At 41.9% G+C, this 13,175-nt stretch overlaps 1 protein-coding gene across 3 annotated transcripts in view; it reads right to left on the bottom strand.

Moving 5' to 3' along the window:
• Slc4a7 (solute carrier family 4 member 7) overlaps positions 1-10,967 on the bottom strand; it is a 90,391-nt gene extending 79,424 nt beyond the window's left edge. Inside the window, exon 1 of one of the 3 annotated variants that reach the window (XR_009381412.1) lies at positions 10,802-10,967. Coding sequence is in view for 2 of the 3 variants with exons in the window: in XM_059274198.1 (XP_059130181.1) it covers positions 10,802-10,849 (48 nt within the window). In the remaining variant the exon portion in view is untranslated. The remainder of the gene's footprint in view (positions 1-10,801) is intronic. The other 2 variants (XM_059274198.1, XM_059274199.1) reach the window with 2 other exon arrangements.
• Between the last annotated feature and the right edge of the window lie 2,208 nt (positions 10,968-13,175).

Consider the following 13,175-nt stretch of genomic DNA (forward strand, 5'->3'; position numbering starts at 1 on the left):
AATGTACTTAAAAATTTAGTTTGTATTCTGTTCAGCATAGACACTGTTATACTATGAAGTAATTTTCATTGGAATATGAGTTGTTGAAATAAATGTCCAAAAGAAGTGTCAAAGAGTAGCTTTGAATGTAGGCAACAAGCATTTGCTATAATTGGTAAAGATCTGCCAGTTGACCTGCATAACAATTTAGCAATGCCTTAATCTGAATTCTTATATTAGTGCTATTTCATAATTGGTATTTATCTCAGTAAGAAAACAGAAATTCTGTGAGGCTACTAAGCAGGCTTCTCTTGGTTTCTCTATTAGAACTTTGTTTAAACTTCTCAGATTCTTTCTGAAAGTCATAGAATTCTCTTTGGGATCCAAGAAATGATGACCAAACACTACAGGACAACTAGGAAAGGGCCTCAGAGAATAGCTACCTCTAACCTTCTCATCCCTGTCATGTATTTCTTCTCAGTTCCACCAGAAATCACTGTCTGCACTGGCTCCAGCTTCCTCTGTTTTCTCAGCAGAGGCTCTACTCTGGATCCTTCTAAATAAGGTTAAGACTCAGATTTTAATTAAACACATTAGTCAAATAACTGCATTGTAGTAGAATGCATAAAGCCAGCAGGGCAATACCTGTAATCCAGCACTTAAAGTTGCAGCAGGCAGGAGAATACAAAGGTGTGTTGGCAGCCGGGAGCCACCTGGTGGTGATAAGACGGTCTGAAACTATGAATGTGTTGGCCTGGGTTGTGCTGTCTCTGAATTTTGTCTTATTTTGAAAAAGTTTGTAGACCTTATGATCATTTCTCAAATTCCCTATTTCTGAATAAAACAGCTAGACAAAATAAAAAGTTGAATGAGAGTTAAATTTATTCTGAAAGAATCCCAAATTCTTAGCAAAAGGGAAACTAAGTCTCCCAAATGCAAAAATAATCCCAAGGAAAACTGTACCCTGCAGGTATGACATGCAAAAATACCCAAGGCAGCTCTTCCTGACAACTGGGAGTAGGTAAGATCATCCCATTCTTCCTAAAAGACCCCCACTGAGGCATGCACTATGAGGCTAGGGGGCAATTGTAGTCATAAAGAGTGTCCACAAACCCCAAATCATAAAATTAAAAGCAGATGAGCAGCAAAGGTTCCTATTATATAGTAATTCTTAAAGATGGACTAGAAATAGCACATTTCAGCACTTCCAGAACAGTGTAACAGCTGTCATCTAATCTGAGCTTGGAAATCCCTCTTGTCATTAGTCATTTATAATCATGTATATGAAAAACCCATGGTTTCCATAAAGCAAAAACCACACAAGGAACAGCAAACAAGTAAAATACACAGTTTCCAAAAACTATCTAAAATTTAAAAATATCTAAAACTGGTGAAAACTGATTTCTATGTTCCTGGTGTTCAATACTTATCACCTGCTTAAATAAAGCCTTACCTCCAGTTAAATTAAGGACAGGGCTCAAGTGGCTAGTCTGAGATCCCAGATCAAGAAGGGCTGAGGCGAAGTACTGAACTCCTAGAAAGCCTGGGCAATAAAGTAGCAAGATTCATCTCAAAACACAAACAGAAAATGAAATGCCCTCAGAGTATGTGGGCACTTGCTACAGTCCCAACACTCAGGAAGGTTATGTCCAAGTTCACAGCTAGCCTGAGCTACAAAATAAGTGACTATCTCACAAACACAACAAAAAAGAACCTTTAGTGGGTTTTGTTACTTTATCTAGGGGGTTGTGTAATCTCTGAACATACACTAAGGCTTATATTGAAAAACAAACATAAAATACTTTCTTGAAAAGAAAAATAACTTCAAAAGATGGAAAAATAATCTTTTTCCCAATGTTAACTTTAAAAACTTGGTAAACAGTGCCCCTTGTAATAAAACCAGGAATACAATAAGACCAGTGTCCCCTACAACTGTGTCCCCGTAATTTTAGCAAATGCCAATTCACCTGGATTATTTGTTTAGTTTATTTCTCAGGATGTTGGAGATCTAATTGCAGTCCCTTAAGCACCTTGAGCAAGTGTTTTTCCACTGAGTTACACACATCCCTAGCCCTTGAACTGAAAAAATTATGACTATTTTATTCATAACTTAAATGACTTAAAACATTTAATAACTTTTATATATATGAATCTTAAGTACATTATGGATAACTTAAAAACAATTACGAATTTCAATTAAAAGGTAAGTATTTTCTCAAGGGGAAAGTCTAGGTTTACAGCAGTGTATCCACCAGCTGGGCATGGTAGCACACCTGTAATTACAGCATTCAGGAGTCAGAAAAAGTTGTCTAAAGTCGAAGGTCAGCCAAACCATCTCAGAAAGAAAGGAACAAAGTCATATTGTACATCACTGTCCTGGCTTGCTTTCTATTGTGATAAAGACCATGACCAAAACAACTTAGGGAAAATGGCTTACTTTAGCTTATAGTCATCAAGAGAAACCCAGGCAGGAACCTGCAGTCAAGAACTGAAGCAGGGGCCATGGAGGATGTGACTTACTGGCTTGCTCTCCATGGCTTGCTCAACTGACTTTTTTATACAAGCCAGGACCACCTGTGCAGGGGAGGCACTGCCACAGTGAACTGAATCATACCACAGAAATCATTAATCAAGAAAATGCCTCACAGCCATGTCTTCAGGCCAGTCTGATGGAGGCATTTTCTCAATTGATGTTTTTCCTCAGATGATTCTAGCCTGTGTCAAGTTGACAAAAATAAGCAGTACAATCACCAAACTGTTACTTCCTTATACCTAAGCCATTGCATTTTAAATAGTGCCCCTAACCTTTCCTTTACACTTCACTGACTCGAATTCCTGGGTAGAATGTAAACAGAATTAGAAAGAACATCAGTAACTACAAACTCCAGTTTCTAAAGGATAAATGAACTCAGTACACAATTAGGTAGGTGGTATGCAGCTCACTATATTAGTTATGAATTCGGTACATAATTAGGTAGGAGTTATGCAGTTCATTAATATTAGTTACGATTTTTGAGCTATTATATACTATATAAACTATAGCATCGATGAAGTACCTTCACAACATGAAAATTAGGTAATTCATATGTTAGAAGATTCTATTAACACCTCTCATGAAGTAATGTCAACCCATGACATAAATCATCTGCTGGGCATGGCAGTATGACAAGAGACTAAGGAAGGAGGATAGAGATTCTGTTCATGAACAATGCAGTCTGAGGCCAACCTGGGCTACGTAGTGAGGTGCCCAATCTCAGAAAGAGGGGGTTAGGGGAGAAGATGAGAGGGGAGAAGAAGAGAGGTATGGAGAGGAGAGAAGAAGGAGGAGGAATTAGAAGCTGGTGTGGTGATGCATATATGTAGGCAAGAAAATTGCCTTAGTTTGAGGTCAGCAGTGAGTTCAAGGTCGGCCTAGGCTCAAATTTTTTTTTCTGCTATGTGTAAACATAAAAATTATTTATATAAAAAAGATGAATGGTAGTGGCAAATGCCTTTAATCCCAGCACTGAGGAGGCAGAGAGCAGTTGGATCTCTGTGAGTTCATGGTCAGCCTGGTCTACAGAGCGAGATCCAGGACAGCCAGGGCTACACAGTGAAACCCTGTCATTAAACAACAACAACAACAAAAGTAAAATAAAATAAAAATAAAAATCATCCTGTGTCTTTTGTCATAGGTATGAAAACAATTCGCTGTGAAGCTCTGCTCCCTCCTCTCACTCTCCCTGTTCACACTCTTCCTCTATAGGGATGTACACCATTTTCCTCTTTAGCTCTCCAGTGTATTTAGATACATATTCTTACCTTTCCCTTAGAGAAGTCTCTGTAATCAATTAGATCTAGCTACCTCTCTATCAGTACAAAGAACCACCCTCATTCTTCAGCCACTCTTCAGCCAACTGTCAGATGGCATAAGGTGGATATCCCGTAATTAACTCTACCTGTGCCACACAAGGAGGTTGCTTCCGAAATTGTTTTTATTTAAGATAGTGTATTCCTATGTAGGCCAAAATCACAGCCAATGGCCTGCCTCAGTTTCCCAGATGGTATGATTGCAAGAAGCAACTTTGAAAATGACACAATTTTCCATCTTTCCTATACAGTAACTGAAACAGAGAAAAGTCTATCTTATACAGGTTTACATAGCTGGTGTCACAGGGTTTGCTTTTTTAAAGGTCTATGACATATATTAGTGATCATGTTCATGTTTTCTAAGAACCACTGAATGTGGCTGTATTCTCTCAAAGTTTAATATACTTATCTATTACAGGATTTCTCAAAAGTCTTTAATGTATTATTATGTATTACGAATTTCCAAAAAGTCTGTGTGACATTTCTCAAACTTATTTGACTACAAATTGTTCTTTCACAGACTCTCCTATAGACATTAGAATCTGAGAAATAAATTGCAAATGAATGTTATGGAGGTGGATGCAGAAATTTCTAACAATTATTTAAGCAAACTATAAACCTACGAACTTTTAAAGACATGTAGTCAAACTGAGTAAAATTTTAGGATATGTTCTTTAGCTGTCTTCTGGACTCCTTCGAGATTTCAATGTAAGCTATTTCTATCTCTCCCAGAAAAAAAAAAAAATAGAAGCAAGTTTTGGGGGGTGATTCATGAACCTGCCTTATTCCATATCAGTCACCTCTATTTTTAAATCAATTTTAAATACAGTGCTGTATTATGAGGTAACATTAATCATACAGGAGTCTCTTTTCTCATATTTTAAATAAATTACATTCTCACAAAACAAAAATTTGGTCCTTTCAATTCATTTCATAGAATATAAAAATCAAGATTTTTTTTTTAAAAAATGGGCTTAACTACCTGTGCTAACCTTGGACTTCTGGATTAAAGCAACCCCCCTCCCTTGGCCTCCCAGGTAGCTAACAGCAACACAAGCATGCATAAGAACCCAAATCCTAGGAGTTTTTAAAAAGCAATGAATTTCACAATTTGTTAGGAGTCGCTGCTAAAAAAAAAAAACAAGTTCTGCTTTCAATCTAAACGGGAAATGTGAACACCAAGGAGAAAAGAAATCCAGTTTTAAATGTGCATCAAAGCAGTGAAGTGTGGTAATGCCAGCACTCTGGAGGCAGGGTCAAGTTCAATAGAAGTTCAAGGCCAGCCTTTTCTCCAGATGGACCAAGAATGCATAGCAAGATCACGGGAGGGAGGGAGGAAGATGGAGAGAACTGTGAAGATTACTGAAACCCAACTCCCCTGAGCTCCACTTACGACTGACCACATCTGCCTAAAAGTGTCCACAGGAATTCACACATATCCTCTAGTCTATCGACACTTTGTCTTCCCCTCACTTCCCTGGTCTCCTATTTGTCCACACTCCAGCCAACCATACAAATACTTAAAACTGCTAAAGTTTTCAAAGATATTTATTTCCAAATCAAAATAATATCTTCATGGCAAAGTGTAAAATTATTCCACATAAAAAATTTGTTTCTACTGGGCATGGCGGCACATGCCTTTAATCAGGAGGCAGAGGACCTGTGTGAATTCGAGGACAGTCTGGTCTATACAGGCCAAACAGGGCTACAGAGTAAGACTCTTTAGATGCTTCCTAGAAGACGTTTACCAAAAGCATCTGTAGTTCTACCAGGAAGATTTAAGAGAAAGAGGCTCTACATGAATCTGATTCATTTTCTTGTTGAATACATTGATTTTTAAAGCAAAAGAGATTCTGTAGACCTTTAGTATTTTCCCAAAATGAAGACTGCTAGTAAGTTAATGTACTGATACACAATTGTAATCCCAGCACTCTGAAGGCGCAGGTAGGAGGGGGACTAAAATTTCAAGGCCAGCCTGAGCTGAAGATGAGTACCAAGCAATCCTGGACTACACAGCAACACTTGTCTCAAAAAGAATTTTTTAAAATAAATATTATTAAGTAGGGAAAGTGTGTATATAAAGATATACAAAGCACAAGCACACCAAGTTATTGATTATATGTTATAGAAAGCTGCAAAGAAAAACTTTCTATCGCCCTTCCTTTAGAAACCATTCCACACTCCTTTCTAATCAAATGTGCATCTTACGAGTATGACCCTACTTTCAAAGATACATCTTAATCCTCATCAGAAATGATATACAACCAAGAGCTTCTCAAACTGGGCAATCTAGTAGAAAATAAGTAATACAATCTTGGAATCCACAGGCAGAGGAAGATCTCCACAGAGATATGAATAGAATGGGAAGCAAATGGCTTTAGTCCACATAACACTCTCTGCACAAGAATAGGGTATTTAAAACACTAATGCGTTTTGTCAAAATGTGCTGTAACTCTTTACTTCTATACTGTTGGGGTTAAAAAAAAATGCTTCATTAAATGCATTAAAATTCAAATAGTATCAGCTCCAGATAAAAGCAAATCTGTATCATAACCACATAATATTCTAATCCACTCTTGCTATAGCAGTCACAGGCCAACCTAGCACTTTTCTAGTATCCGGCCCCTAGCACTGCTACAGCCTGAATCACAACACTAGTCACAGACCCCAGCACTACTACAGCCTGTATCACACCACCAGTCACAGACCCCAGCACTACTACAGCCTGTATCACACCAGTCACAGGCCCCAGCACTGCTACAGCCTGAATCACACCAGTCACAGACTCCTGCACTACTACAGCCTGTATCACACCAGTCACAGACTCCAGCACTACTACAGCCTGTATCACACCAGTCACAGACCCCCAGCACGGCTACAGCCTGAATCACACCACCAGTCACAGGCCCCCTTGGTGGTTAAGCATCTTCAAAAACACAACTCTAAACTTGTCCAAATCATTAAATCTCAATAAAATATGTGATACTCTGGTAAACAAAGAAGATACATATTTTATTATTAATAAAAATTATAATTTTCTTATTGATACATTTACTTCAGAACTGAGAATTACTAAATGTACAAAAGAATGGTAACTGCAGGAATGTAAAATAGTGCGTGTTGATTATTACCCCAGCTGTATGAAGGGTTGAGACAGAAAAATGGTGAGCTGGAACTGACTTCCACACCCGTAACTGACCTCTATGTGTTCTTGTTCTTTTGTTCTCTCCGTCTCTCTGTCTCTGTCTCTGTCTCTCTCTCTCTCCCTCACACACACACACACACCAAAAAGAATGTTTAAACTATGTATCTATCTATAAATAACTCATAGCATTAACCTTATAAACAACCCGTATGTTCCTTTACATAAACGTCCCTTTGTGTAGCTGCAAATCCTATCCGCTCTAAGATCTTATTTGTGGTAAGATAGAGTAAGAAAGAAGAGAGAAAGAGGAAGAAAAACAACCCATTACAGGATGTTGACAAGTAACTACCGAAGTTTATATATATATATTGGCTAGCACACCACATGCCACTAAAATGTTATATTAGGTTCCTCCAATGCCAGGGTACTTTGGCTTTTAATTTTAATCTACTCAACTAATAAGAGTTTAGTATAAGACCATGCTAATTTTCATATCCTCTGCTCAATCAAAAGAAACCCTGTGAAGGCTCCTCTGAGAGCAGCCCTCGTCTGTCTCAGGATCAGATACAATGGTCCCCCAATCCAAGTGCCCCAATCCAAGTCCAGTTTCCTTAGACAAATGACAGGTGTGCTGCCTCTCCCTTTATGGTTACAAACCCATGAACTCAAATTGGAACTCAAATTACCAAGAATAAGCCAAAAGGTTAGTGGAATTCTGGTAATACTCCTGGGGTGCCATACACCTAAAAGCTGTCAATAGCAACCCAGTTCCCCAAAATGAGGCTATTTACAGACTCACAAAAGCTGGGTTACTTGAGTCTTATTACATTTAGCCTAATACCTATTTTTCAAGAACTATTTCTAACAGACTCATGAAATGTTTTAACTGGCATTCACAAGTGGAATGTAAAGGCTATCACTGTGTTCTCCCAACATGCCAAAATAAACTCACTGAAGGCAGGACTCCATCTACCTTGTATGTCTATTTTCCCAGAACCTAGTATCCATGAGACACTTAATATCTATGAAATGAAGCTGGGTGAGGTAAAATATGCCTATAATCCCAGCATTTGAGACTGAGACAGGAGACTGATACATTTTGAGGCCAGTTCTCGCTATATGGTGAATTCAAGATCATCCTCAAATACACAGAAACCTTGTCTTTAATAATAATTTAAAAAAAAAAAAAAGCCAGGTGGGTTGTGGCACACTCCTTTAATCCCAGTACTCAGGAGGAGGCAGAGGCAAGCGGATCTCTGTAAATTCAAGGCCAGCCTGGTCTACAAAGTGGGTTCCAGGACAGCCAGAGATGAAACACAGACCTATAACAGCTGTGTTGAAAAACAAACAAATAAAAACAACAAAAAGCCTAATAATGAAAGAAATCATAGAAGCAACCTTTTCATGGGACATTGCCAAAATGTTCAAAAGAAAGCTTATTTGCTATTGCTAGAAAAATGCTACCACTTGTTTATAGCCTACACTAGAAAATATGACTAACAAACAACTACTTACTCTACACTAAAAAGTAAGACTTTGAGCCGGGCGGTGGTGGTGCACGCCTTTAATCCCAGCACTTGGGAGGCAGAGCCAGGCGGATCTCTGTGAGTTCGAGGCCAGCTTGGGCTACCAAGTGAGTTCCAGGAAAGGTGCAAAGCTACACAGAGAAACCCTGTCTCGGGGAAGAAAAAAAAAAAAAGTAAGACTTTGATAAATTCTAAGTGACACCTACAAAGGTGATATTTTTATTAAAGCAAAACAAAAGTTGCAGCCAGACATGGTGGCACAAGCCTAGCATGTGTGAGCTTTCCCTCACACTGTTCAATCCCTTAAAACAAGAGATAATGCAAGGTAAGATTTCTCTTTCCAATGCTATGGTCAGTGAGAATCATAATTCTAGGAGAAGAAACCTTAGATACTACATTATGAAAAGAATGGGCCCCATTTTCAGAGTAATATAAATGGCCACCAACTTAATGGCCACTCAATTCTTTGCATAATTATAAACTTAAGGTGGTGCCTAAGTATCGATTTTAGTCTACTCTTTTGGCAAGGCCAGTCTATTGTGAACCAAAAGTTATAAGTGAGTTGGGCATGGTGGCTCATGCCTGTAATCCTAGCACTAGTGTGGCTGAGACAGAAAGACTAGCAAATTTGAGGCCTGCCTAAAGGACAAAGTGAGTCCCTGTTTAAAAAAAAAAGGAAGGAAGGAAGGAAGGAAGGAAAGAAAGAGAGGGAAAAGACAGAAAGAGAAAGAAAAAGTTACAATTGGCAAACGTCAGAGTATTTCATTTTTATGACTTTCACTTATCAAAGTAAAGTGAGCATGGGAAACTCTAACTTTGTCAGTGTCCCACTTTTCAAAAATCAGAGCACCCTCTACCATTTCACCCATTTTCACGGCTTCTTCTGGTCAGAAAATTTTGAAAATTTTGCTGAATTTTATTTCTATTATTAATTTCTGTAAGTTTACTATTGACATTTATTCTCCCAAAGACTTAGGGAGTATGACTTTCCAAAATACTCTCCTATCATGCCACTAATACCAGAACGGAGAGTTCATTGCCATCTGTTTGTCCCATCCTGTCCTTCGTTGTAGACACACCCACATCCCTTTGAATGAAGCTATTAGGAAAAAGCGGGTTCTACTCTGGACACTACAGTATATATCTTAATAAGTTACTGCACAGAATGAATGAATGAGTGGCAATGGCGGTATTATGTACTACATCTGCTTAAGAAGACAGTGTTTGAGAATATACATTTCTGCCCAGCTTTATGAAAACTGATACTGTTTACTGTTCAGCTGAAAATGTGCAAATAAGGTTAAGGATAAGCAACAGTGTATTTGACAGATACTCTTGGAGAAGGTGCTGCCTAACAGTTCATTCAAAGACCATAAAAAGAATCCTTAAGAGTTTCCAGTACGCCATCACTGTGACCCATCAAACCCATAACCACTGCGGAACAAATTCACTGTCTTCAGACTCAAGTTCCCCTTTATATTTAAAGAACTTCTATTTGAATATGGTGAAGTAATAATGAATGACCACTGCCCGTGGCCTCCACAATAATCTTAAAATTAACGTGGGATAAGGACGTTAAGAAAAATTCTAATTTAAAAAAGGAAAGTGAAAAGTTGTTTTCCTTGATGTGAAAAGACTGGAAAATTTTTATCCCTGCAAGCTTCCCTCCCCTTTCGCTGGTCAGAGTAAAAATTGCAAGTAGGAAAATTAATACCACCCCATCCTTTGAGTCATAGCCCATGAAAGAAGACAGTCTCCGCTGTGGAGCACATATGCACCCCTGTTTCTTGAGAAAGGGCCACTTGTCCTCCGTCTAAAGGAGAACCCCACTTTTGCAAGCCCACGGCTACTCAAGCAGCTTGCTAGTGTCACTGGGAAAGCGGGGTCCGCTGGGCTGGTGACGCGGTCCTTTCTCTTTCTATGGGGCCCGGAGGAGGACATCCACACGGTCCTTCTCCTGGCCGGCGACCCGACACTCCACAGAGCGCTGGCACCGACGGTCCGGCCAGAGGTGACGGGCGGCGGGCGCAGGAAGAGCAGCCGGGCTGCAGGACCGCGGCGTCCACGCGGCGGGAGAACACGGCGGCGGCGCCGCGAGGCTGCGAGCGGGGCGCTGCGGCCGGCGGACCCGCGCGCCCTCGGGGGAGCCGTCCGCCAGGGCTCCAGGCCGGCCGCGGGCTGCCGGCCCCCGCGACCCCCGCCACACAAAGGCGACGGCGGCGCGCGGCCGCCCACAGAGGCCGCCGGCAGCCCCGCCGCGCCGCCGCCTTTGTCTGCGGGCCTCGGCCTCCCCGCTCCTTACCCGCGTGAGTAGCGGTCTCATCTGCTCGCCGGCCCCGTCCGCCTCCATGGCCCGCCCGGGGGCACTGTGAGGCCGCGGCCGACACGGGCACGCGGCGGGCGACCCTGTGCGGAGCGCTGGCCGCGGAGAGCGGCGCTGGCGCCGAACGGGCTGCGGGCGCGGGGCGTTCTCAGGCGGAGAGGCAACGGCGTGCCGCGAGGACTGAGGGAGCCAGAGGACGCGGCGCGGAGGAGGCAGCCGCACCGGGCCGGGGGCGGGGCGGAGGCGGGGCGGGGGCGGGGCTGGCGGCCGGGGGCGGGGCGCGCTCGGGCACGCCCCCCCCGGAGCCCGCCCCCTGCCTGTTTGGCACTACGGCCGGCGTCGAGCGACCGCCTCCAGTGGCTAGGCAGCTCGGAGATGGGGCGGAGGCAGAAGGGAACAGACATTCGTGTCAGCCAATCAGCAGCGCGGAATGTTCTGTTCGGACCCACCCCCACCCCCGCCCCCACGGTCAGTTTCCTACAGGCCCCACCCCTCTTTGTAAAGGCTTAATTGACCGAGGCTAAGAGTGGAACTCAGTTTTTCAGATCGGAAGTTCTACAGACTTTTGAAGTGGAATGGGGTCACCACCCCTACGGGCTCCTCACCACGTGTTTTACCAGCAGGAGGGAAATAGGACGACGCCCGATTCATTCTCCGCCTCTGCAAGTTTCTCTCCTAGAGAAACTCTATCATGGCCCCTGTAAAAGAGGGGATACAGTTGACCACTTGCCTGGTGTGCTCCCTGCACTGGCCTAGTACCACGGCCCTTCCCGCTATTGGGTCTGCCCTATAGAGCACCTGTCAAGTATCCAGGTGATGACGGTCTCCACCACACAAGGTCATTGAAGGATTAAGTACATTTCTGTCCCTCTGTGAAGGTGCTTGGCATGTGGTGTGGTTCTTATCACTATTGTTAACAGGGTTCTCAGGATGTTAATAAAGACAATAAAAGGTTGAGTTGAAAAAAGCCAAATCTGACTGTGGAAGGAAATACTTATCAGCAGGTCAGGAGCACACCTCCTGCCCATCCTTAACAGGATATTAGTAAAGCCCATTGTCAACAATAAATGGCAAAGTGTACTGGATGGCTGTTCCTGCTTTGAGTCCTAGACCCTCTTTTGTTCTAAATTTCCCAGAGAGGAGGTACAGGGTAGGCTGGCTCATGACTGTGACTAATGTGTCCAAGAGCAGATGTGCTTCCATTAATAACTACCATTTGAAGAGACCTACAATTACAGACGGTGACATTTTGCAAATATGTTTCATCTCCAATCCTCACATTACTACAGAGTGTGTTTGCTGTGGTTTGACTGTGTCCCCCAAAAAGCTGTATTGGAAACTTAATCCCCAGTGCCATGGTGTTGAGAGATGAGGTATTTAGGACATAAGGCTTCACAAGCTCATGAGAGTATTAGTGTTTATAGCCCAAGGATCTGGGACTGCAAATACAACTCTTGCTGTCTCATAAATGCCGTTAGCCCTCTGCTTTCAGATTCAGGTTGACACAGGAAGAAGTTTCTCTCACCAAATGCAGCCCTCCCACCTTAAACTCCACCATCTTGAGAACTGTGAGAAATACTGCTTTTCTTTATAAATGACTCAGATTGCCTTGTTCTGCACAACCACACCAAATACAGTTAGGTGAGTGTTGTATCACCATTTTACAGATGAGGAAGTGAAGACTAAATAGAAATAACTAGGGGTCCTAGTAAGTACAGGAGCTCTTTTGTACCATTCTAATGCCTCACTAAGCACAATTCAGGAAGATTTCAGTAAAGGAATAAAGAGAATGAAAAAATAAAAGGAATAACTGATTAATTGATTGATTAATGACTTTTTAGTTTTTTCTGCACAAAAGTTTAAACGAGGGCTTCACTCATTTTGACAAATATTCTACTACTGAGCAATATTCCCCATCCTATGAATGCACTTTGTATTGAAGAAGGGTAGATGACTTGCTGGATAAAGCTCTTGCCCAGCAAGCATAGGAGCCAAGTTCAGATCCCTACAACTTGCATGATACCCAGGCAGGTGCTACAGTTACCTGCCATCATAGTACATGGGAGTCAGAGACCAGTGATCTCCCAACCAAGCTAGCTAGCTAGACTAGCCCTTTGCATGGTCTGGGTCCAACTGAGAAACCCAACCTCAACAAATAAAAGTGGAGAGTGATTGAGGAAAACACCAGCTCATCCACTTGCACACACATATGCACATGTATCTCCACATACAAGTTTCCACAGACATACAAACATGCATGCACACACCAAAAAATAATAATAAGTAGAATTTGTTCTCAACTCTCTTATAGCAAAATATATAACATCAAAGTTGGATAGGACAAGCCAATAGA

This window comes from Peromyscus eremicus, chromosome 9 (genome assembly GCF_949786415.1).
Source record: "Peromyscus eremicus chromosome 9, PerEre_H2_v1, whole genome shotgun sequence".
Taxonomy (NCBI): Eukaryota; Metazoa; Chordata; class Mammalia; order Rodentia; family Cricetidae; genus Peromyscus; species Peromyscus eremicus.